This window comes from Leucopleurus acutus, assembly GCF_964270905.1.
Source record: "Leucopleurus acutus genome assembly, chromosome: 5".
NCBI classification, from domain to species: domain Eukaryota; kingdom Metazoa; phylum Chordata; class Mammalia; order Artiodactyla; family Delphinidae; genus Leucopleurus; species Leucopleurus acutus.
Genome location: NC_139147.1, coordinates 125,401,122 through 125,425,967, shown reverse-complemented (window position 1 = coordinate 125,425,967; position 24,846 = coordinate 125,401,122). Strand labels below are relative to the sequence as shown.

The 24,846-nt window shown below is 36.1% G+C and overlaps 1 protein-coding gene across 4 annotated transcripts in view; it reads left to right on the top strand.

Annotated features, from left to right (window-relative positions):
• The window catches only part of ARMC8 (armadillo repeat containing 8), a 103,629-nt gene that overhangs the window by 31,772 nt on the left and 47,011 nt on the right, over window positions 1–24,846 (top strand). For 2 of the 4 annotated variants that reach the window (XM_082840479.1, XM_082840477.1), the window contains 9 exons: window positions 4,728–4,799; window positions 6,153–6,295; window positions 6,400–6,497; window positions 11,370–11,462; window positions 16,149–16,229; window positions 18,211–18,286; window positions 18,383–18,473; window positions 20,170–20,230; window positions 22,245–22,445. In XM_082840479.1, the coding sequence (XP_082696605.1) occupies window positions 4,732–4,799; window positions 6,153–6,295; window positions 6,400–6,497; window positions 11,370–11,462; window positions 16,149–16,229; window positions 18,211–18,286; window positions 18,383–18,473; window positions 20,170–20,230; window positions 22,245–22,445 (912 nt within the window). In that variant the 5' untranslated portion in view covers window positions 4,728–4,731. The remainder of the gene's footprint in view (window positions 1–4,727; window positions 4,800–6,152; window positions 6,296–6,399; window positions 6,498–11,369; window positions 11,463–16,148; window positions 16,230–18,210; window positions 18,287–18,382; window positions 18,474–20,169; window positions 20,231–22,244; window positions 22,446–24,846) is intronic. The other 2 variants (XM_082840478.1, XM_082840480.1) reach the window with 2 other exon arrangements.

Genomic DNA, 24,846 nt, shown 5'->3' with positions numbered 1-24,846 from the left:
ACAAATTAAGCCTCAGTAAATTTAAGAATTGAAATCATATCAAGCATCTTTTCTGACCACAACGCTATGAGATTAGAAATCAGTTACAAGGAAAAAACCATCAAAAACAAAAACACATGGAGGCTAAATAATATGTTACTAAATAACCAAGAGATCACTGAAGAAATCAAAAAATACCCAGAGACAAATGACAATAAAAACACGACAATCCAAAACCTATGGGATGCAGCAAGAGTAGTTCTAAGAAGGAAGTTTATAGCTATACAATCCTACCTCAAGAAACAACAAACATCTCAAATAAACAATCTAACCTTACACCTAAAAGAACTAGAGAAAGAAGAACAAACAAAACCCAAAGTTAGTAGAAGAAAAGAAATCATAAAGATCAGAGCAGAAATAAATGAAATAGAAACAATAGCAAAGATTAGTAAAACTAAAAGCTGGTTCTTTGAGAAGATAAACAAAATTGATAAACCATTAGCCGGACTCATCAAGAAAAAGAGGGAGAAGACTCAAATCAATAAAATTAGAAACGAAAAAGGAGAAGTTACAATGGACACCACAGAAATACAAAGCATCCTAAGAGACTACTACAAGCAACTCTATGCCAGTAAAATGGACAACCTGGAAGAAATGGACAAATTCTTAGAAAGGTATAACCTTCTAAGACTGAACCAGGAAGAAATAGAAAATATGAACAGACCAATCACAAGTAATGAAATTGAAACTGTGATTAAAAATCTTCCAACAAAGAAAAGTCCAGGACCAGATGGCTTTGCAGGTGAATTCTATCAAACATTTAGAGAAGCACTTAACACCCATCCTTCTCAAACTCTTCCAAAAAATTGCAGAGGAAGGAACACTCCTAAACTCATTCTATGAGGCCACCATCACCCTGATACCAAAACCAGACAAAGATATTACAAAAAAAGAAAATTACAGACCAATATCACTCATGAATATAGATGCAAAAATCCTCAACAAAATACTTGCAAACAGAATCCAAGAACACATTAAAAGGATCATACACCATGATCAAGTGGGATATATCCCAGGGATGCAAGGATTCTTCAGTATACGCAAATCAATCAGTGTGGTACACCATATTAACAAATTGAAGAAGAAAAACCGTATGATCATCTCAATAGATGCAGAGAAAGCTTTTGACAAAACGCAACACCCATTTATGATTAAAACTCTCCAGACAGTGGGCATAGAGGGAACCTACCTCAACATAATAAAGGCCATATACGACAAACCCACAGCAAACATCATTCTCAATGGTGAAGAACTGAAAGCATTTCCTCTAAAACCAGGAACAAGACAAGGATGTCCACTCTCCCCACTATTATTCAACATAGTTTTGGAAGTCCTAGCCATGGCAATCAGAGAAGAAAAAGAATTAAAAGGACTCCAAATTGGAAAAGAAGAAGTAAAACTGTCACTGTTTCCAGATGACATGATACTATGCATAGAGAATCCTAAAGATGCCACCAGAAAACTACTAGAGCTAATGAATTTGGTAAACTTTCAGGATACAAAATTAATGCACAGAAATCACTTGCATTCCTGTACACTGATGATGAAAAATCTGAAAGAGAAATTAAGGAAACACTCCCTTTTACCATTGCAACAAAAAGAATAAAATACCTAGGAATAAACCTGCCTAGGGAGACAAAAGACCTGTATGCAGAAAACTATAAGACACTGATGAAAGAAATTAAAGATGATACAAACAGATGGAGAGATATACCATGTTCTTGGATTGGAAGAATCAATATTGTGGAAATGACTGTACTACCCAAAGCAATCTACTGATTGAATGCAATCGCTATCAAATTACCAGTGGCATTTTTACAGAACTAGAACAAAAAATCTTAAAATTTGTATGGAGACACAAAAGACCCCAAATAGCCAAAACGGTCTTGAGGGGAAAAAATGGAGCTGGAGGAATCAGACTCCCTGACTTCAGACTATACTACAAAGCTATAGTAATCAAGACAATATGGTACTGGCACAAAACCAGAAATATAGATCAATGGAACAGGATAGAAAGCCCAGAGATAAACCCACGCACCTATGGTCAACTAATCTATGACAAAGAAGGCAAGGATATACAATGGAGAAAAGACAGTCTCTTCAATAAGTGGTGCTCGGAGAACTGGACAGCTACATGTAAAAGAATGAAATTAGAACACTCCCTAACACCATACACAAAAATAAACTCAAAACGGTTTAGAGACCTTAATGTGAGGCCAGAAACTATAAAACTCTTAGAGGAAAACATAGGAAGAACACTCTTTGACATAAATCACAGCAAGACCTTTTTTGATCCACCTCCTAGAGTAATGGAAATAAAAACAAAAATAAACAAATGGGACCTAATGAAACTTCAAAGCTTTTGCACAGCAAAGGAAACTACAAACAAGATGAAAAGACAACCCACAGAATGTGAGAAAATATTTGCAAACGAATCAGCGGACAAAGGATTAATCTCCAAAATACATAAAATCGTGCAGCTCAATATTAAACAAACAACCCAATCCAAAAATGGGCAGAAGACCTAAATAGACATTTCTCCAGAGAAGACATACAGATGGCCAAGAAGCGCATGAAAAGCTGCTCAACATCACTAATTATTAGAGAAATGCAAATCAAAACCACAATGAGGTATCACCTCATACCAGTTAGAATGGGTATCGTCAGAAAATCTACAAACAACAAATGCTGGAGAGGGTGTGGAGAAAAGGAAACCCTCTTGCACTGTTGGTGGGAATGTAAATTGATACAGCCACTATGGAGAACAGTATGGAGGTTCCTTAAAAAACTAAAAATAGAACTACCATATGACCCAGCAATCCCACTACTGGGCATATACCCAGAGAAAACCATAATTCAAAAAGACACATGCACCCCAATGTTCATTGCAGCACTATTTACAATAGCCAGGACATGGAAGCAACCTAAATGCCCATCATCAGATGAATGGATAAAGAAGATGTGGTACATGTATACAGTGGACTATTACTCAGCCATAAAAAGGAACGAAATTGGGTCATTTGTAGAGACGTGGATGGATCTAGAGACTGTCATACAGAGTGAGGTAGGTCAGAAAGAGAAAAACAAATATTGTGTATTAACGTGTATATGTGGAAACTAGAAAATGGTACAGATGAACCAGTTTGCAGGGCAGATATTGAGACACAGATGCAGAAAGCAAACGTATGGACACCAAGGGGGGAAAGTGGAGTGGGGGGTGGTGGTGGTGGGATGAATTGGGAGATTGGGATTGCCATATATACACTAATATGTATAAAATGGATAACTAATAAGAACCTGCTGTACAAAAAAATAAAACAAAATTCAAAAAAAAAAGTATAGTCTCCTTTTTATTTATAAGGCAGGTACAGTACTGAAAAATACGATTTTCTTTAGGATTGTGCAAAAAAGGCTTTCTATTTTAAAACTATGGCCAGAAATTTCCAGACTCTCTCTTAAACTTCTGAAATGCCCATGGAGTCTCTGATGCCTTCTTCCATACTTTGAGAATCACAGTGTTCTAATGTTCTATATTAAGATAGCACTACTGACCAATTAGCGTAAGTTTTTTTAATTAAATATTTTATTAGTACTGGGCTTATTTTGAGCTATTTGTATTTTCTCTGCCTGTCTTTTGGGAACAACCATGTGTTTGTGAACCAACTGGTCATTGATACTCTTTTTATGGAATAGAGTGTTACTCCTGGTGAAATAAAGATCTGAGTATAGCTAGAATAAAAAATACTGGTGAATATATGGGAAATATAAAAGATTTTTTCTTATTTTTAAATCTCCTTAAAAGATAAGTGGCTTTTAAATCAAAAATAATACAATATAGGGAATTCCCTGGTGGTCCAGTGGTTAGGACTCCGTGCTTCTACTGCAGGGGGCATGGGTTCAACCCCTGGTGGGGAAACTAAGATCCCACAGATCTCACAGCACAGCCAAAAAAAAAAAAAAAAAAAAAAGTACAGTATATTATGTTGTTTCTAACTAATTTAAAAATAAAACTATGACAGCAGCTCAAAGAATGGATGGGAACATGGAAGTATATGCTTGCAAGGCTCTTAAAATACACATGAAATGGGACAATATCCCTTGAAGATTGACTGTGTTAAGTTAAAAGATGCATATTGTAAAGCAACCACTGAAAAACAACAAAACAAAACCCAAAGAGGTACAGCTAATAAGACAATAAAGGAGATAAAATGGAATCAGAAATATTCAGTCCAGAGAATTCAGAAAAAAAGGAAAAAAGGAAAGTCATTGTCCCTGAAACAAGATCAGATCTGTTCTGTCGGCTGGCTGCTTTTACTCCCTACTCCCAGAGCTGTGCGTGAGAAGATGGCCTATATTTCTTTTTATTCAAAGGATTGGTAGCCTTTTTGAAGAACTCAACTTTCTTTGTATTGGAAGTCTTTTGCCAATACTCAAGATGTCTCTCATTCCCCCCTCCCCCCACCTTGCTACTCTCCTGTTTTACAGCCCCAGGTTTATAAGGTACCTATCTCTGTCCCTTCTCTTTGGCACTCCAGGTGGAAAAGCGTCAGTGTTTTCACTTTGTCCCTAACTTCTGTACTTGCCAATCCAAGATGTTGCATAATAAAGATAAAGTGGGATGCATTGATCTTTTATTTTTCTGTGATGTCTCAACATACCTTACCCTCTTCTCTTTCCCCTGAATTCAGAGACATGAAAAATGCTGTAATTGGAAACAACAAGCAGAAAGCCAACCTCATTGTTCTAGGAGCTGTTCCAAGGTAAGTTTGCTGTCATCCCCTTTTCTGCTATTCATACTAAGTTTTGAATGTATTTCTCATTCTCAACCATAAGACCTATCTTTTTTCTGTATTGTCTGTTCTTATTTTTTTTAAATAAATGCTTTGAAGTATATGAAGCATCTCTTTAAAAAAAAATTAAGGTACCAGGGAATGGAATATGAAACAAATGTATTAATACTTTTTAGAGGTTCAGGAAGATCATTGACCCTGCAATAAAAGGATGTGTTGTGTAGATAAGCAGTGTACACCAGCCTGAATCTTCCCTGTCTCCTTTGCACTCTGGCAGTTTTTGTATGATTGGATAATAATTTATTAGGATTCGCAAAACCTTTTTTGAGTTTAAAAAAAATTCTTGGTTTTTTAACCCTGCTTTTTTAATTTCTAATTTTTCGAATTTGCTGGGTTTTAAGTTAACATAGAAAGTTTGATTTCTTCTGATGAAGCTAATAAGCTTCCTTTTGGTAGACAGTGACAGTTGTATAACTTCCTCTTTGCCTTTGCTACCCAGAACTAAGTTTTATGTGCAATTGCTGTAAGTTTTTCATTCAGAATTTTTTAATGTTTTGGTTTTTTCTCTTTCTTCTTTTCGATCTTTTAATATAGGATTAATGGTTTTATTGTTTTTAACGTGATTGACCTTTGGTCACTATAAAGCTGTCAGCAGCCTTTCTTAGGGAATTAGTGCTCAGTATATATAAATATGCTTTAGAGAACATGAAGGTTCTACATTAGAACATAAAGGAGATGGTCATAAGTGGTGGATGCTTAGAATTTGGGGAGTATTTATTTGTCAGGCTGGCCTGGAGTAGAAATAGGATCTTCTGATCTCCCAAATAGGAGGACTGGAGAAAGAAGAGAGCTTCCCTTGCTTGAAGAGCAGCACAAGGACTCTGAGTATTCCCTCTAGGCTAGATCTCTGTGATCTCTGAACTGCAGTATTGGGTATTCAAGGTCCTTAAGATCCGGCAGCACTTGGCTTTGGGAGTCTTCATATCCTGGAGTGGCAGATAACGTGGACTGTGGTGCTGCTGTTTCCACAGAGATCACTTGTGGACAACTTTCAGATTCACAGTTCTGATAAACTAAGATTATATGATAGTTCTGTTGCTCAAAATGAAGAAAATCTCTTTAGATCCACCCCCACTCGATATTCCATTATTAAAGTAACAGCTTATATAAAAATATGACCATTTCCTAGCCCTCCATAAGCTCGCCAACCATATTTTCAGTGTGTGGGATGTATTGGTAGCCTTTTTCTGTAACATTACTTTTAGCTAATGTTTACTTTTAAGTTTTTTAGTCTCTTCTGTTTATCAAGTTCTTTCTTTTTAGATTATTGTACTTGCTTCAGCAAGAAACCTCAAGCACAGAGTTGAAAACCGAATGTGCAGTGGTATTGGGAAGTCTTGCTATGGGTACTGAAAACAATGTTAAGTCTCTACTCGATTGCCATATTATCCCTGCCTTACTGCAAGGTATGTAAAGAAGTCATTTTTATACAAGTAAAAATTAGAATCAGTTTGCAGAGTTTTAAATATGAGTTGAAAGGATGAGTCTCAAATCTGTTTTCTATTAATAGGACTACTGTCCCCAGACCTGAAGTTCATTGAAGCTTGCCTCCGATGCCTGCGCACCATCTTCACCAGTCCCGTTACTCCAGAGGAACTACTGTATACAGTGAGTTTTAGGTGTTTTTGAATCATCAGTTACATTTTACTAACAGCATACTTCTAATTTATTGGGTTGACCAAAAAGTGCCTTCAGTTTTTAAGTAAAAATGAAAGACACATTTTTCATTTTCACCAAGAACTTTATTGAACAGCGTATTCACCCTTTTGTTCCACTACCTTCTGCCGTTTTTCAGGCAACTTCATAATTCCATCTTCCCAAAACTTTTTATCTTTTTGAGCAAAGAACTGTTCCAGGTGCCTTTTACAGTCTTTCAGGAATTGAAATTTTTTCCATTAAGAGAATTTTGTAAAGACCTAAATAAATGGAAATCTGAACGTGCAATGTCTGGTGAATACGGCCAATGAATCAGAGCTTCCCAGCCAAGCTGTAACAGTTTTTGCCTGGTCATCAAAGAAACATGCGGTCTTGCGTTATCCTGATGGAAGATTATGCATTTTCTGTTGACTAATTCTGGACGCTTTTCGTCTAGTGCTGCTTTCAGTTGGTCTAACTGGGAGCAGTACTTGTTGGAATTACTTGTTTGGTTTTCCGGAAGGAACTCATAATAGAGGACTCCCTTCCAATCCCACCATATGGACAACATCACCTTCTTTGGATGAAGACCGGCCTTTGGTGTGGTTGGTGGTGGTTCATTTTGCTTGCCCCATGATCTCTTCCATTCCACATTATTGCACAGTATCCACTTTTCATTGCCCACTACAATTTGTTTTAAAAACGGAACTTTTTCATTATGTTTCAGTAGAGAACCGCATGTGGAAATACGGTCAAGAAGGTTTTTTATCCTTAACTTATGTGGAACCCAAACATCAAAGCGGTGAACATAACCAAGCTGGTGCAAATGATTTTCAAGGCATGATTTGGATATTTTGAGTATGTTGGCTATCTCCCACGTGGTATAACGTTTATCCTTCTCAACTAATGTCTTGATTCAATCTCTGTCAACTGTTCTACCCGACCATGGAGTATCGTCCAGCAAGAAATCTCCAGCACAGAACTTCACAAACCATTTTTGACATGTTCAGTCACAGCATCTTCTCCATACACTGCACAAATCTTTTTTTGCGTTTCAGTTGCATTTTTACCTTTCTTGAAATAATAAAGCATAATATGCCGAAAATGTTGCCTTTTTTCTTCCATCTTCAATATTAAAATGACTACACAAAAATTCACCAATTTTGATGTCTTTTTTTAAATGCACACTGATATGACAGCTGTCACATACGATCTAACAAAATTGTTTTCAATAAAGTTAAAGACAGCGAAGTGCTACTGGAGCCATCTTAACGGAAAAAAATGAACGAACCTTTTGGCCAACCCATATTTAGCATCTCAAAACTGATCTTAACTGTGATAACTGTGTTGTAGAAAAGTCTCAAGAAGTGTTTGAAGTCTTGCTAATTTGCAAATATCAAACGTTCTAGGCTTTGTAAAGAAGTGAAAGATCGTCTCAGATCTTGAGGAATTTGTAAGCCGTTTTTTTTCTTTTGGTTTTTGTAAAAAGACCCTTCTTAATTTCCTAATAGGTACAAATTAAGGAGTATATTTAATGCACTCACTATAGGTTAAATCCAGTAGAGTAGGCTTTGTAGAGAAGGTAGAATTCAACCTGGTCTTGAATAATGGATAAGATTTCAAGAAGCGGAGAGAAAAGAAGCTGTTCTAGGAAACATCTGTGTAAGAGAGAATATGCAGGACAGTGGACAGAATAGTCTAATGCAGGAAGGGAATCCGTGTTCATTTCGGCTGGAGAGGTGAACCAGAAGCAACTTGTTAGAGGCTTACTTACCAGGCTAGAATGAGAGTATGTGAGAGAATCTAAAGATCTTTAGAGTCATTCAGTGGTTTTCAAAAACTTCAGGGAGTATTAGGGGGTGTTTTTATCTGTTGATTACTTAGGACTTTCTTAATAAAAATTATCCAGACTAGTATTTTTCAAACTCTTATCCACAGTCCACAGTAAGAATGATATTTTCCACTGCCATACTGTGTGTGTGGGGCGGAAAGGGGAGGGGGTGAGGGGTGGTGGAACATCCTGAGATAGTCTTCACAAAACAGTTACATAAATGTGGTGCCTTCTGATTTCTGTTCTATCCTTTTTCATTAAAAAAAAATGCTGGTTGTGATTCTCTGAGCTGACACACAGAATGTCAGAGTTTCAAAGTGGACACATAATGAATCAGAGATCTTGTCCAGAATCATGTTTTACAAGTATTTCAAGAGTATAAGCAGTCAAGAGGCACAGGCAAAGCAGGCAGGGAGAGGGAACATGCCACGTGCCTCCACAGTTTGTTTTTCCTACATTAGGCCCTTGCTCCTCTGGCTTGTAATGATGCATAAGGTCTGTGAGGTTTGTGGGTCACCTCACACAGCAGGGAGGCTCTAAATTATGAAACATCTCAATTTTATACCTCAGGGATTTGTGCAGCATTCTTCAGGGAGCTGTGCCTCATAAATCCAAAGACTGTTTACTACACTGGTTCTCAAACTTGAGCATGCACCAGAATTACCTGGAGAGCTCATTAAACACAGAATCCCGGACTCTACCTACAGAGTTTCTGATTCAGTGAGTGTGGGGTAGGGCCTGAGAACATGCATTTCTAACAAGTTTCCCAGTAACTTGAGATGCTACTGGTCCACGGACCACTCTTTGAGAACCACTGGTTAACTGTAAGCACTTCTAAAATGGGGACATCCTCCTCAAAACATTCCACATAGAAGGACTCTCCATCTGTTTTCCTGAAAGTCCTATTGTCATGTTTACAAAGAAATTAAACCAGTCACCCATCTTCTTTACCCTATAAGTTTCTCCCCAACCCCCAGCCCAGTAATGGGGGAGAAATTGATCCTGGTTAACTGATTTAGCTCCTTCCTCCTCCCTCTCTAAACTGATTTCATGACCCACTAATGGATTGTGGTGCATAATTTGGAGAACACTAGTCTACACAAACTTAACTTCTTTACATAAGAAAAATTAAGACACAGGGACATTAACGTGACTTTCACAGAGAGAATACCTAAATTGTGAAACAGTTTTATCCTTCAGAGACAGTGGAGAATCCATGAAAAGTGTTAGGTGGGACAATGACAGAGAGTAGTATTTAGGTGTAACTGACTGACATCTGTGAGTTGGATTGTGTAGAGGCCAGCTACCATGGCAACTCAGGCACTAAACTAAAGACAGCACAGTCCTGTTGAAGAGGGCAGGATGTCTAGTTTGCAATCCTGTTTATCAGATGGGTGACTGGGGAAATTATGTAACTGTTCTTTGCCTTGTTTAATCAACCATAAACTGCAGATATATAACACAGTTGGCAGAAAGGACGCAGGTGTGAAGAAATGAGATAGGGGCTATTGTCACAGGAAAACTGAGGGGTGAGAGAGCTATGGAGGAAAGGAATGAGGTGGAAGTAGTTTTAGGAGCGTAATAGAGGCTCTTCCTCTCAATTGCTGCTTCTCTCTCAGCTGTTACCTACTTCCCTATCATCTTTCAGTGGAACCACTGTCATCGTTATTCCTGCCACCCCAACCCCGCATCTGTAAAATAGATGCATACTTTACATTCTCATCTCTTCCCTTTTTTAAATGAATTTAGTAGCTGACTTTCTTTGAAATTTTCTGAGTGTTGTTTATTTTTTTTGTCCACGCCGCGCCGCTTGCGGGATCTTAGTTCCTTGACCTGGGATCAAACCTGGGTCTATGGCAGTGAAAGCGTTGAGTCCTAACCCCTGCACCTTCAGGGAATTCCCTCATTTTGTTTTTAACTGCTTATGACAACACAGGGTTATACTAACAAGCAAGGGGAAAAGATTCTACTTGTAGGCATCAACAACCTATTTTCCTACTTAGCTTTTATGGATCTTGAGCATTCTTTTCTTTCTGAGGGAAACCCCAAATCTTGTTTATCCCAACAGTGGTATTCTGGTATTCTTTTAAGTTTCCTTCCTTGCCCTCTGTTGTCTTTTGTCAACGGGTGGTCTGTGGACCAGCAACATCAGGTATCAGTTGGGAGCTTGTTAGAATGGAGAATCTTAAGTCCTACTCCAAACCTAGAGAATCAGAATCTGTATATACAGAATGTCCCCTGGGAACATACACGCAGTGCACATTCATATTTGAGAAGCATTGCTACAGGACTTGTGACAGCATTGACTAGGGGGCTTGAGCTAAGTCTCCTTTACCATTTGTGGTTCAAGCCAAATATTATTTCAACATTTAATTCTTTTTGCACTCAAGAAAGAGGAGATTTTTGGAGAGCCCTGCAGCAGGTTGGGTGGATTCTTCTGTCTTGTCCTGTACCATCGTGTATGTTGTGAAGTGTCAGTAGTAGGCAGAGAGTGGGCTATAAGTGAGAAGTTGCTATTATATAAATTGTGAAGACTGAAATTAGCTAACTACAGTTGTTATGAGTGTTAACCTGTTGCTGATACTTACCAGAACATCTCAGAGATCAAAATTGTCAACTTTTATTTTAATACAGTAATTCCTCCTTATAAGCAATGCATTGTTACATATCTTATTAATATGTCACATTTTGGTTTCAGAATAGATTTATGTCAAGTCTTATTGAAATTATTTTGTTTTATTGTGGGGATGTAGGCTGTTTATGGGAGAGAAATTGAGAATTTCCTGTTCTTGTATTTTGTTGTCAAGGATGAAAATTGAAGCCCCTTTCCTTGTCCTTTGCCTAGACAGTTTTGATTGCCGTGTTGCTTCTGTGTTGTGTTCCTTAAAGAGACTTGATTTACTGTCATTAAGATAAGAGGCTTACATATGTATCTGCTCGTGGAAATCATTTGTTAGAGATACTTACTGTGTTTGAGTTCCTTGTTGCTGTGCTCTTCTTCCCTTTGACTCCAGGATGCCACAGTGATACCGCATCTCATGGCGCTGCTTAGCAGGTCCCGCTATACCCAGGAGTACATCTGTCAGATCTTCTCACACTGCTGTAAAGTAAGAACCAGAACAAATGTTCTCTATAATATAAAATCTTGCATGTCCTCAGGAGATGTGCCTTCTGTGTGTATCCTCCTGTAGTTAATCTATACACATATAAGCAGACTTATGTATTTTCCCCTCTTTTTTTTTTTGACACAAATGGTAGCATACCATACATACTGTTCTGCACCTTGCATTTTTTACTTAACATCTTGAAGGATATTCCACATCAGTACATGAGGAGTTTCCTCATTCTTTTTTTTTTAAACAGATGAAGAGTATTTTATTGTATAGATGTACAATAATTTATTCAACCAGTCCTCTATTGTTGGGCATTTAGCTTGTTTCCAATCTTATTTCACAGCAGTGATGCAGCAAATACCCTGTATGTAAGACATTTTATAAGAAACAGAATTGCTGAGTCAAAGAATGTGTGCATGTGTAATTTTACCACATGTTGTCTTATATTGGAGGTTATACAATTTTATACTCCTACCAGCAGTATATGCTCATGACTGTTTTCCCACACCCTCAGTTTCCACATTGTTGGAAATTGTTTTAAGTGATCTCTTATAAGGAGAACTAAGAGAGATTCTTCTCTCCTCTTTGTTGAGAGGAATTCAGTTACTAGAAGAGCCTGAACCTAAACTGAAGAGTGCCATGCAGTGCTACTTATTTTGCTTCATAGTTTACATATTGAGTGTACTCTTTTGATAACCATAATTTGCTAACTTTTAACCAAGTCATTGTTTATCTTCTGATAAGTTTTTCAGGACAGCATTACTTACCTGCTTATCACTTATAATGCAAATATAAAATGAGGAGTTTGGGGAACTATAGGAAAGAAGGAAAAGTGAACAACTGCATACTAAACTAAGAAGATCACAGATCTATGCTATTTTAGAACAGTTTCCAAAATATAACTTAAGTCAGTTCCTTTCAGAAAAAGTAACTATAGATTATAACTAACTACAGATTATAACTTAAAACCCCTCTCAAATCCTAGCTGTCATAGCCTATTCTATTCTATATATAAAGACATTTAGAATTTAAGATTTTTGTCAAAAGTCTCTGAAGTTTCTCCTCCTGGATTGCTTTGTGAGCATGTAAGCCAACTTATAGGACCAGGGATGTCAATTCCTTAATCTCTTGAGGTGGGCAAAGAAAAGCTTTGAGAAAACAATTTCCAACATTAAATGATGTCTTACAGCCAACCCTGGTAGATAGGTGGAGAAGGATACTCCAGAACTATATGCCTCATTACAAATCTTTCAGCATCTAGATGCAAGTGCTTGAGAGCACAGCATCTACTAGTCATAATCACAGTAATCCCAAATGGACACTGAAAATTGGACCTGGAGGTATAACTACTACATGTCAAATTATGAGAAGTTTGAATAATCCTATCCCTGTAGTTACCCAAATAGTTTTTAGAATTGCTCTTCAGGAACTTCTCAGTGCTTTTAGGCTTGCTCATCCGAAACTTCTCAATGCTGTTTTAGCCGAAATCATAGATAATGGAATACTGTTAAATTACTAGTTCTTTTGCTGGAGATAGATAACGGAATACTGTTAAATCACTAGTTCTTTTGCTGGAGAGAAACTTATGCTGAATAAGAATTTACAGGCACCCTCATGCCACTAACAGAACTGAAGAAAATTAAAAACCTGAACTCATCTTTCTTTTAGCCTGATAATTAGCATTTGCCATGGTAATTAGATGACCCAATTTAAGTAGTCTGAGATATAACTAGACCTCAGGAAACATTATAGCATGTATAAACCCAGTGACAACAGTAATAGTCTAAAATACTATTTATTTTCCTACTGACACACTAAAAACATGTATCTTTGAAAGCAACTGGTCTGATGATCTCTGTATGTCATTAATTATAAAAACCTTTTATTTTCATTTTGTTTATGAAAACAATAAATAAAATTCATAGTAGCATTTTAAGACTCATTTACAAATTTTCATATACTAGTATCAATATTAAATTTGCATACTTTGGGCAGGAGAGACAGAAAAAGAGATTTCTAAAGCATTTGTGTTGTAAACTAATCATAGTTATATTTTTGAAATTCTCTCCCTGATTTATTAAGGAGCAAAAAAAGGCTAGTAATAATATTAATTGGAATTCTAACTTCTACATTGTTACCACTTAAGCAGTGACTCAGATTTCGAGACCTATCTTTTGGGGTTTAGGATCATGAGGGCTTATGTGCTTCCCACACTGAGAGGCTGTTTCACTAACTCCAGGTTCGTGCAGGTTGATTTGGAGAGACTAAAGAGAGAGTTGATAATGGAATAATAGTTCCTCCTCTTTAGTTGGTTCAGCCACTAATTCCTTCCTTGCAGTTGTTTTTACACAATCCTATCTATGACCATAGAGAGGAGGAAGAGCTTCTTTTGTAACAAACATTTGCTGCAATTTGGGCAAAGAATGTGAGGGATTAAAAAGTACAATATCTTGTAAGCGGTGGGAAACAGTTACGTACAGAGAATTGCACTGTGCTTCACCATCATTTATAAATATAACTCCAAGACTGAAAACAATCTGAATGTCTAACTATAGGATACTAGTTAAAGTATGGGACATTTGTACAATGGATTAAGGCCAAAAAAGAAATGAGAAAGCTCTTTGTGTACTGATATGAGTGATCACTGAGATACATTATAAAGGAAATAAGAGGTTTAGAGCCATGCATACATATACTTATATATGTATGTATAGTATATATATAGTATTTGTATGTAGTATTTTATATATATTATATATATAAATATATAGTATTATCCTACTATTTGTGTTAAAATAGGGGGAAAGAATGTACTTGTGTATTCTTCTTTGTCTTGAAGAATATAAAATAATCTATTAGTATTAGGTCACCTCAAATCAGGAGAATGGATTGGCTGAATACAGTGGAAGAACAGTGAGGTACAAGGGGGTAGAGGCAGCCCCCTGCCTACTTAGCTGTTCTGCTAAACATTGCCTGTATATAAATTGGGATGTTAAAATTTATAAGGAAGGCAAAAAAACCTTAGTCAAGGTTAATTGAGGCTTATCTTCATAACTTATTCTAGTTACCTACTTGTTAATAGGTAGAAAAAATGGGTCAGATTCTGAGGAGACCCTTCTTTTCCTTGGCTCCCCCTTTGTAGTCTCCACCACTATCCTTATAATGAATAAGCCAGAGACTCCTATGTTTCAAATGAGTCAATTAATAGTGAGACATTAGAAAGTACCAAAAATATGTGATGGGGGTTTGCTTGAGTAAACTGTGGAATATTATATAGTGATTAAAAATAAGAAATTAGAAGTTAGAAAATGTATAGAATCAATTATACTTCAATTTTTAAAATGTATGTAAATTAAGAGAGAAATTGCTGAAGTGTTTTTTTTTAAGGGCTCTTTTTAAAAATGTTTGTTTATTTAGGCTGCGCCGGGTCTTAGTTGCGGCAGGCGGGATCTTTAGTTGTGGCATGAGGACTTCTTAATTGCTGCATGCGAACTCTTAGTTTTGGCATGCACGTGGGATCTAGTTCCCCGACCAGGGATCGAACCCGGGCCCCCTGCATTGAGAGTGCAGAGTCTTACCCACTGGACCATCAGGAAAGTCCCTAAAGGGCTCTTAATAGTATGTAAAATGTTTAGGGGATTGTTGCCTATAAAATAGAGTATGGCTCTTTTATTAATCGGAAGTATGAATGCTAATCTTCCCACTTCAAATGATGGATATTTTGGTCCAAGAAAGAATGAGCATCTGCAAAACAGTTGTAACTTGGCTGAATAGTGAGTTGGAGAAGTTGGTTTGAGAGCTTTTTTTCTAGACTAGGAATTGGTTTCCTCTGGTGAACCCAAATAGATAACCTACCTTTCGGTGCTACACTTTTCTCTCCTAAATAATGATAAGCATGAACTACCATCCTTGCCTTGGCTTTAATTGACTTTTCATTATTTGAGTGAATTGGTGGGACATAAAAGAAGTGAATTAAGTACTGGCAAATTCAAAGCCTTGCGTTAATCTTTAGCTTGTGCCATTTTGAAGATCTTCAGTAAATTGATTAGTAGAAAACAGAGTTGGTAAAAAATAAAATACCTGAATTTTTCTGTTACTTCACTTTCTTACTCTAAGAAGTGATAATTTTAAGAGAAATGAGAGAGAAAGAGAACTAAAACATGCTTACTTCTCAGTTATGCAGTGCTGTGTTTCCTACCATCCACTGCTCCAACCTCCCAGATGTGTTGAGGTAGCTTAGGATCTGGTCCAGTTTCTCTTGTAATTAATTAGTTTTAGAGTTCCCCTGACTAGGTCATCAGTCTTAAGTTGTAAGAATGAGTACACTGTCTCCTGTGGGCAATAGGGTAAGGGTGTGCACGTGAAATGCAGAATCTGGAGTGCTTTTGTTGCTGTAATGGTGTGAGGGCCTATGCCAGGATAGCTTCTGTGCCCCCTTCCTTATTTAGGGAGCTAAGGAGGCAGCGGTTCTATGGAACTGAGATGAGAGGTAAGATATTACAGCCCTTTGCAGGACTGAAAACAGTGTCTATCCTGCTTTTTGGGAATGGGTTTATACAGGAGAAGGGTAACTAAAAATTCTACATTGTAGTGAATGTGGTTTTCTCCATTTAAGTAAATGTTTTATTGGAATGAATCTTTACTCTTCTTAATGTATTATTATATTCTCTTTTCTTACAGGGTCCAGATCATCAAACAATTTTATTTAATCATGGTGCAGTTCAGAATATTGCTCACCTACTAACCTCAGTATCTTACAAAGTAAGATGTTAAAAATTATGGCCAGACTTTTATACTTTATTTTGGGCTTCTAGAGTCTTGGTCTGGAAAGAGGCACACATGTTTTGTTGTTTCTTTGGTAGATATTGTGATCAAGAATAGTATTTTATCAGTAAAATGTTATGGGGCATTGTTTTACCTCTAGAGAGAGTACACTTAAAAAAAAATCTACCTTGCCTTTCCTTTTTTTTTTTTTCCTTCAGGATATGATTGTGGTATAAGTTCCTATTGATTTTTACCTGTGATCATTAGTAGTCTCTTCTGGTATGGTGTCAGTGCCAAAGTTGCAAGTGAGGTTATGCCTTGAAGTATGTAGGAGCAATGGCTTGCTATAACAGGAAAGACCTTGGATTTCCTATTTGAAACCTTTATTTAGCCACACTGACTGAAACTTACAGCATATACTCACATATACATCAACATTTAAAATGTGTTCTGTTTTGTATTTTGACTTAGAAAGTCAAGGGTTTTCAGTTGTGTTAATTAAATTTCTTTACTATCTCTTATATATAGGTAAGCAGTGTCATGATATACTATCAGGCATTTAGTTAAAACTTTGGTCATTTCATTATTGTCCAACTGGTAAGTTGTAGCAAATATTGGGACACTGTCTTTATTGTGTCACATTAGAACTAAATATGCTAGGAATTTCCTGTAAAGCAGAGAAGCTGTCATTTTTGTCTTCTGTCCATTTGCACTGATCCTAGTCTGCTCTTTTTGTCCTTAGCTTTATTGCAGGTCTGCCCTGCTAATATGTACATTTTCCCTACTTCAGACATCCAAAGTTAGATCTTGGTGAAGATCTCACAAGAATAGGAGTGGGGAATGGAACCAGCTTGAATAGCCAGAGGCAAGGGAAGGACATATATGCTGAGAGCTGCTTCCTCTGCTCTGTACTGTGTGTAGGCTGAGACCAGTCAGCACTTGTATGTCAAGAAACAGTTGCTGGGGTGGCGATTTACTGTTCTTGTTCTTTTCCATCCTCTGGCTTCATTAAGTTCTTCATTTCTTTCTTTTCTTTTCCACACTAGACTTCCTTATCTACTATGGCAAGTTACAGGTTGTAGAAGGAAAAAGGTTTTGGTAACATTACTCTTGCCAAGGTTTGCTCCACTGTCAGAGTGTCATGAACATATTCTAGGTTCCATCTGTAGGCACGTGCTTGTGCTGCAGAGCATTGCCCAAGTGAGGGACAGAGCTTCTTCACACCTCAGCTACCTATCCTGCCAATCTCAGGCTCCACAGGAGAACATCATATATAGACTCAGGCTTGGAAGTGAGGATGAGGTCATCTGGTGAAAGCTGAACAAAAAGAATGAAAAATAACAGCTCTCATAGGAGCTCCTGCAAATTATAAAATATGTTGTATGTGGTCAAGAGTTTGAGCCCTCGGTATCATCCCAGACCAGTTACCTAGTTTTGAGGTATAGTAACATAATTCATAAGTATTTCTAAAGTTAAATTAGTTTAGTCCTTTTCAAACTTTTTTCATAACTTTCTTTCCTCTCCTGTTCTCTTCCCCCACTCCCCATCCCATACACAACTACAAGAGTACTCTTTTTTTTTGGTCTTCTCTTCAGTTCTCTGGTTTGTAATTTGGGAAGAAGAAATGTCCCACTTGAAAGGCAATTAGTAATTGTTATTAAGTTCCCTTTGCCTTACCAGCATTGTATTTTTTACAGCGTTCTTTTAAATTTGAATAGGGATTTATCTAGTTCCATTTTAGTTGCTACTTCCTCCCTGTTTTTTCTTTTCTATTATTTCAAAATTAATTTTAACTTTTTATAATTTTAACTTACTGTACTCTTCAGATATACAGGTCTTATTTTTATTCCCTTGAGTCCTTCCTTTAGTACTTTAGGCAGATTTAAATAGTTATTTCTTCAGAAGAGTTTAGATTCTGAGACATTAAAATTCATATTTGCAAAATTAAAATAAATGCTTTGTTCATTTATTTTTACAGGTTCGAATGCAGGCACTGAAATGCTTCTCAGTTTTAGCTTTTGAAAACCCCCAGGTATCGATGACCCTGGTAAATGGTAGGCTGGAACTTTCAGTGGCACCTACACAATTTAATTTATGAACTTTGTAGATTTAAAGAATTCCTTAATCTTTGTTGTTTGTTTTATTTCTAGTTTTGGTTGATGGAGAATTGTTACCACAAATTTTTGTGAAGATGTTACAGAGGGATAAGCCCATTGAAATGCAGCTCACATCAGCAAAATGGTAAAGGTCAAGACAATGTGGGAAGAAAGACAGTGCTTTATCAATTTAGAGTATTTTTGGACAGCCTAATGAGCTCACTTTCAATCCCCATCTTGTTTTGGGATTTTGAAATTTGAAAGTCATGGGATTATCTCATACCTTCTTAAATGGATGTGAGTTTTATACTCAGTTTACTACTAGTAGCATGCACAACAAGAACTCTCTTATAACATCTAAGACTACCTACAGAAAATTACTTCATTACATTCCCTTCTCCTTGTATTTCAGTTGAAATGACACAGAATTAGATCAGATTTAACCAACACATATTATGCTAAGTATTATGGCAGGAAAACATAAAGATATAGAAATAGTGAGAATTAGTTGAAGTTGATAACCAAGGCATGATTTCAGAGAATGTGACTTCTCAATTTTGGAAAAACAAAACAAAGATTCCTCATAGAGATGTGACCATTTATAAGATAGTTATGTAAAGTTCTTATTAGCACAGTTCCTGGCTCATGTAAGCATTCAGTACATGTTAATTCTGTAATTATCAATACATTACCAGATAGGTTTAACACCTGTTATGTAGGGTTCTGTGCTAAGTGAATGGTTTAGTTTCAGTATTTAAGAAGCTGTGGCTCTCTAATATTTTGGCCAGAATGAGTTTTCAGTGAATCACTCCTGCATCATGAATTGTTTTCTGTTTGTTTATATGATTTGTATTTTTTGTTTGTCTGCTTTTTTGTCTTCAAAACTGAGCATTTGCCTTTTTGTTAGTAAGGTAATACTCTCATGGAACTGGTTTCAAAAAACAATGTAGTAACAAATCTTAAGATAATGATAACAGCTATAAAGAATTCATCTCCTGCAGTGTAAGTAAGGAGTTTTACTGACTTGTTTATAACTTTCCCTAGAAGCCAGAACATGGGGTATTTTAGGCTTTTTTCCCTCCAGCTTACCAAAGGAATCTAATTCAAAAAGGAAATCCATTAATTTAAGTTTCTTAATTGCTTAATGTTCAGTATTTGCTTAGAGAGTAGAAAGTAATTGTATTCTTATTCACAGCCAGATATAATTGTGAAGGTAAATTGTTTTTCAGTAGAGCCAAATCACTAATTAATTCTCAAAGCCACTTCTGGTAACCTCTGACTAGTTAGTTAATATCTTAACTAATTAACATGTTAACTAGTTAATATCTTAACTATCTTAGCTAATAGGGATAGCTATAAGTGTTACAAGTTAAATGCTGCTTCTGTGGTACTTCTACCACTGCTCTTGGAGTTGAAGTATCCCAACTTAACTTCATTTAAATTTAGATACTTTGTTAACTTTATATTTTATTTTAAAATTTTTTCCTTTTTATTATGGAAAATTTCAAACAAAAAGTATAGAGAAAAGTATAGAGAATTCCAGTGTGCCCAGCACCTTGCTTTATCGTTTACCCATTCATTCGGCCATTTATTTTTAAAACAATTTTGTAGGTATTTTTAAAAACTTCTGGCTTACTGTCTGCCTATATCACATAGTTTTCTTTGACTATTTAATTAACAGAATCTCAGATAAGGGAGTGTCAAAACCTTCTCCCTCAAGATAAGTAAGAGTAGTTGTCTTTTTTTTTCCCCATAATATCTTAAAGGCAAGTAGGTGGTGGTGGTTGTTTTTAAAGCTTTAAAACACAAGCAAAAACTTACTTTCTGCCATCTTATTCCAGTTTAACTTACATGTGTAGAGCTGGAGCAATTCGGACAGATGACAACTGTATTGTATTAAAGGTGAGTGAATTAATTCTTTCTAAAAACGTGAAAATTATCCAGGCATATAAGTGTTGAATATAAATATTTGTATTCCTATTTATTTTTACACATTTATCACTATGGTATGCGTGCACAGCATGAAATAATATTAAAACACCATGCTTTTCAGTGGGATGACATGTAGTTTTAGATATGTTTTGAAAGTCAAAGTAAATCTTTCCTTGTCAAACCTTTTTCACTTTTATGGCAATTAGAAGGATGTAAAAATTATAAAAATGTATAAAATTCAGGTTAAATAGAAAATATATTTTAGTCCTTGATTTTCATTAAGTTTGCAACACAGTTTTGTAGGCAAGCAGTTCACTAACTCTATAGATAAAGACTTTATTTCACCCACATGGCAGATAATCAAAAGGCATAATGAGAAAGAATAAGTAAATAACACATGAAAGCAATCATCATTATTGTGGTGTGTCAGATGCAACTAGAACTCAGAAAAGCCCAGATAAAAGACTAGCCCTTAAAAGTCCTAAGACCTGGATTCTGGTTTTAGCACTTCCACCACTGACTGGGTCGGTAGCCTTGGGCACATCCCTTATTCTTGTGGTGCCTCAGACCCCTAATTATGAAAATGGAAGCAATAATTCCTGTTCATCTATCCCAAAGGGATATTGAGAATAACAATGTATTAAATACATTAAACAGCTTTTAGTTATAAAGAACAGAACAACTGTAAGTAAATTGATAGTGTGTCACTTTATGAATGTGAGATCTCATTATCAGTGTACAAAATGAACCCAAGGTTAAAAGAACATTAAGAAGATTAATGTTTCCTTTAGTCTTTGGTGAAGCAAGATAGTTTGATGAGATCTGAGGACCCCCTAAGTAAATAGCACTGCATAGAGGGCTTCCATACCCTTACTTAACTGCTCTCCCCCTCCTTTTCTTTCTCATTGGTAAACTAGGTTAATAAGTATCTTCTTTGTGTAGTAGTTGTGAGCATTAAATTCAATAATCCATGAGTTTATGGTATTGATAAATGTTGGTAACTGTTCCAAGGAAAATAAGAATAGGCTTTCTTCTTGGAAGCCTAGGGTCATATTTAAAAGATGGAACCAGCCTGATAAGAAATCAGCAGTGAACAATAAGGTGCTGAACTCTGTGGTCAAGCTATAATAGGAACTTAGAAAAGAACAAAGCATAGTTGCCTGCGGTTGTAGAGGAAGTCTTCCTATAATTCTGATGTTTCAGTTTCTATTTCCACATTATCCTTTAAAGTTGATTCATCAGCCTTAGAAATATAAACATGGGATATTTTTATTGAGAACCTAATGTAGAGAAATTACCAAGACCAGTGCCAAGGTTTTTGAAGGACCTCAGAAGTAAAATTGGACTAGTAGATATCACAGTCATTCCAGGGAGTTCTCTGGAGAACTCAGGAACTGTGATTGATGCATTCCACTTGGATTACAGGAGAACTGGTAGAATCTGACTAATGGGAAGATCACTGAGTTTTTAAAGCTGTATTTTGTTTTTGCAACTGTAAGTATTAAACTCTAAACAAAAATTGAAAGTCATCCCAGCTATATCACACACATTAAGGAAAAGATAGCATACTTTTTCTAAGGCAAAATCGTTCCTAATTAAACTGCTGGATGTATTTTAGGTAAATAAATACGTAGACAGGGCAGGAGCATCAGAAATGATTTATTAGGGATTCTTAAATGTCTTTTGTAAGGTTGTACAATAAAGCTTCAGTCTTATCGATCACAAGAGCCTAATTAGACTTTATATTAATGTGCTTTGAATATATGTTTAGTTTAGTGTGCCAGTGTAAATGATTAATATGCACTGAATTTTGTGTGTTTTTACATTCCAAAAAAACCTTTTATTTTCTGAAAGTCTTTATTGAAACATTTGATCACAAACATGACTCCCAGTAAAAACTGTGGGGTTGATATAGTTACTATATGATCTCCATCATGCTTTTGCGTTTACCAAAAAGCAAATAATTAATATCACTACCTTCCAGACATTGCCTTGTTTGGTTCGAATGTGCAGTAAGGAGAGGTTACTAGAGGAGAGAGTTGAAGGAGCTGAAACACTCGCCTATCTGATTGAACCAGATGTTGAGCTACAGAGAATTGCTAGCATTACTGATCACCTCATTGCCATGCTTGCTGATTATTTCAAGTATCCCAGCTCTGTGAGTGCCATCACTGATATTAAAAGGGTATGTTCTCTTTTCCTTTTCAGCAGCTCAAGAGAGGGATTTTTAAAAAGATTTTCTTACTGTTCACTACTTTTGAACCAATTGATAATAGTTCAGAGCCCTTTTAAATAAAGAAATCTTTTAGTAACGTAGATGATGTCACTTTATGAGTTTTGAATCCAGTTTGTTTCATGTTTATTGTCAGAAGTTTTTTTAGTAAGGAGATAATCAGAAAATTGCATCCCAAATTCCCAGCTAACCCCAAAATAGTGGGGTCTCTAAGCTGGTTATTGACATTATATCAACATCATCTAATGCTATTGAAAGTCCCAGAATCAGCTTTGTCACTATATTCTCATTCTTTAGGACAAGGGTAATCTTTTGTTCCAGGCGACTGAGTGGCTTTATTTTACTCTCCGCCACTGTCTTTTTCTTTTGCTACCTTTTCTTCTAATTTTTGCCATCTCTTCTTTCTTTTCTGCAGTTTCAAACTGTGCTTTGGGCCTGCTAGTGACAGCTAAAGCACCATCTAACCTCTAGTTTGAGACCATCAAGGACCAAATTGTGCTAACTTTTTCTCAAACTATAAGTTCCTCAGAATAGGTAGATATTCTTTTTGGCTTTGTTTTTCTCAACATGTTTGTCATATCCACTTCTCTAAGCATGAGAGATAAATATTCTGTTAGAGAAAGTTTATTTAAGGAGGTCATGGTATAGAGAGCATTGCCTCCTAAATAGTAACCAGTACTGTTTCACAAATGTGACTGTATTTTTGATGCCACTGGTCCCAATGGTAAATTTTTTTTAAACTATTCTCTTGACCTCTCCCATGCCCCTGAGTTCCAAAAAACTTCATCCAGTAGGCAACTGTTCATTTGGCATTTAACACTGAAAATAAAACAAACTATTAAGGGTATAACTTTTCTCTGCCTCAGAAAGGGCCTAAAATAACTTCCATTGATATTTGTATTAATGTACACTGCCCTTTATGTATTAAAGTTATGTGCCTGCTCTTCCTTCAGCAGTATTGTTTTTCTAGTAGAAGTGATAGGTTATATTGAAGCAGCTGCCTTGTCTGTTTTCCCTCTGGCTACTTGCTCACTGACACAGTAACTCAAAGTACAAAGACATATGAGCAAGTCCTAACTATAGCCTCCTGAACACCCTTAGCTGACCATGGCAGCAAGGCAAGTAGAACACTTTGATGGACATGAGAGTGAGGAAACATAGTTACAAGAACGTCTAGCTTACACATGTGCAAAACATTTAACTAGTATATAGAAGATTATCCCTTTTCTTAGGGTTTTTCCATTTTATTTCCATCACAGTAAAACTGGAATAATAATAACTTTTTTAAAAATCTCCTAAACTTGAATATTAGTTTGTTTTGTCATCTTTATTTTTGATGATGGATTATCCAGTGGTTTCTGACATACAAGTATAGGTACTAGACCCATAAGAGAGACTTTTTTACATGTTAATAAATGTCTGATTTTCATTGTATTTTAGTCCAAGTCAATATTCTAATAAATGTTATGACTGGAAAGTAGTTAAGACATAAGAATAGATATTTTAGAACTTACACATCAAAATGAGTGTCATATATTGGGAGGTTCCTCCCATAAACCATCAGTACCTGCTTTGATCAAAATATTTGGGGAGCTACTCTTAATAATTGCCTTCAGAACCCAACTGAGTTTTAGTTTTTTACTGTGGAGTTTTTGTTGTTGTTGTTACTCTAAATGATGTTACCCAGTTGGATTTCCCCCACTTCACACACCAGTGACAGTTAACTTAAAACTCTCTTAGTCGATGAAAATATGTTATTATTGTCAGGGTTTTCTTGCTAGTGTGCCATTCAGTTCTTTAGGAATGTTCAAAAGAGGGTCTCAGAATATTATGAACAACACCTATATCTTTGCATAAGGGTGAACCTTTCCAAGGCAACTCATTTGGAAAAAGTTGTAATCATTTGGATAAGTTATATCTCTTAGTTATAAAATTATTTACTGATATGCCTTATATATTTACTGGTTCATATTTAGTCACTGAAAGTGTCCTGAGAACATGGTTCTCTTTTATTTTTATGGTAGTTTGGTGATAAATCAGGTATATGGAAGAATTGATAACTGAGAAAGCCAGTTATGCATATGAAAAGATAGCATTAATTGTTTCATACCAGTAAGTAATTTTAATAAATTTATCCCCAAAAAGCCCCCTGAACATAATTCTCAGATAGCTGTAATAGGTAGTAATGGTTACCACGGTCTGTTGTTTATTAAGCATTTTTACAAAGGTTTTCCTGCTTCTAAAAGCTTTTTAAATACTGAAATTTGGTTAGCACTATTAAAGTTTAGGAAAACCTTCTAAAGATACTGTTGCAGCAGCACTCAAGTTATCAGCTGTATTCCGGGGTTAGAAA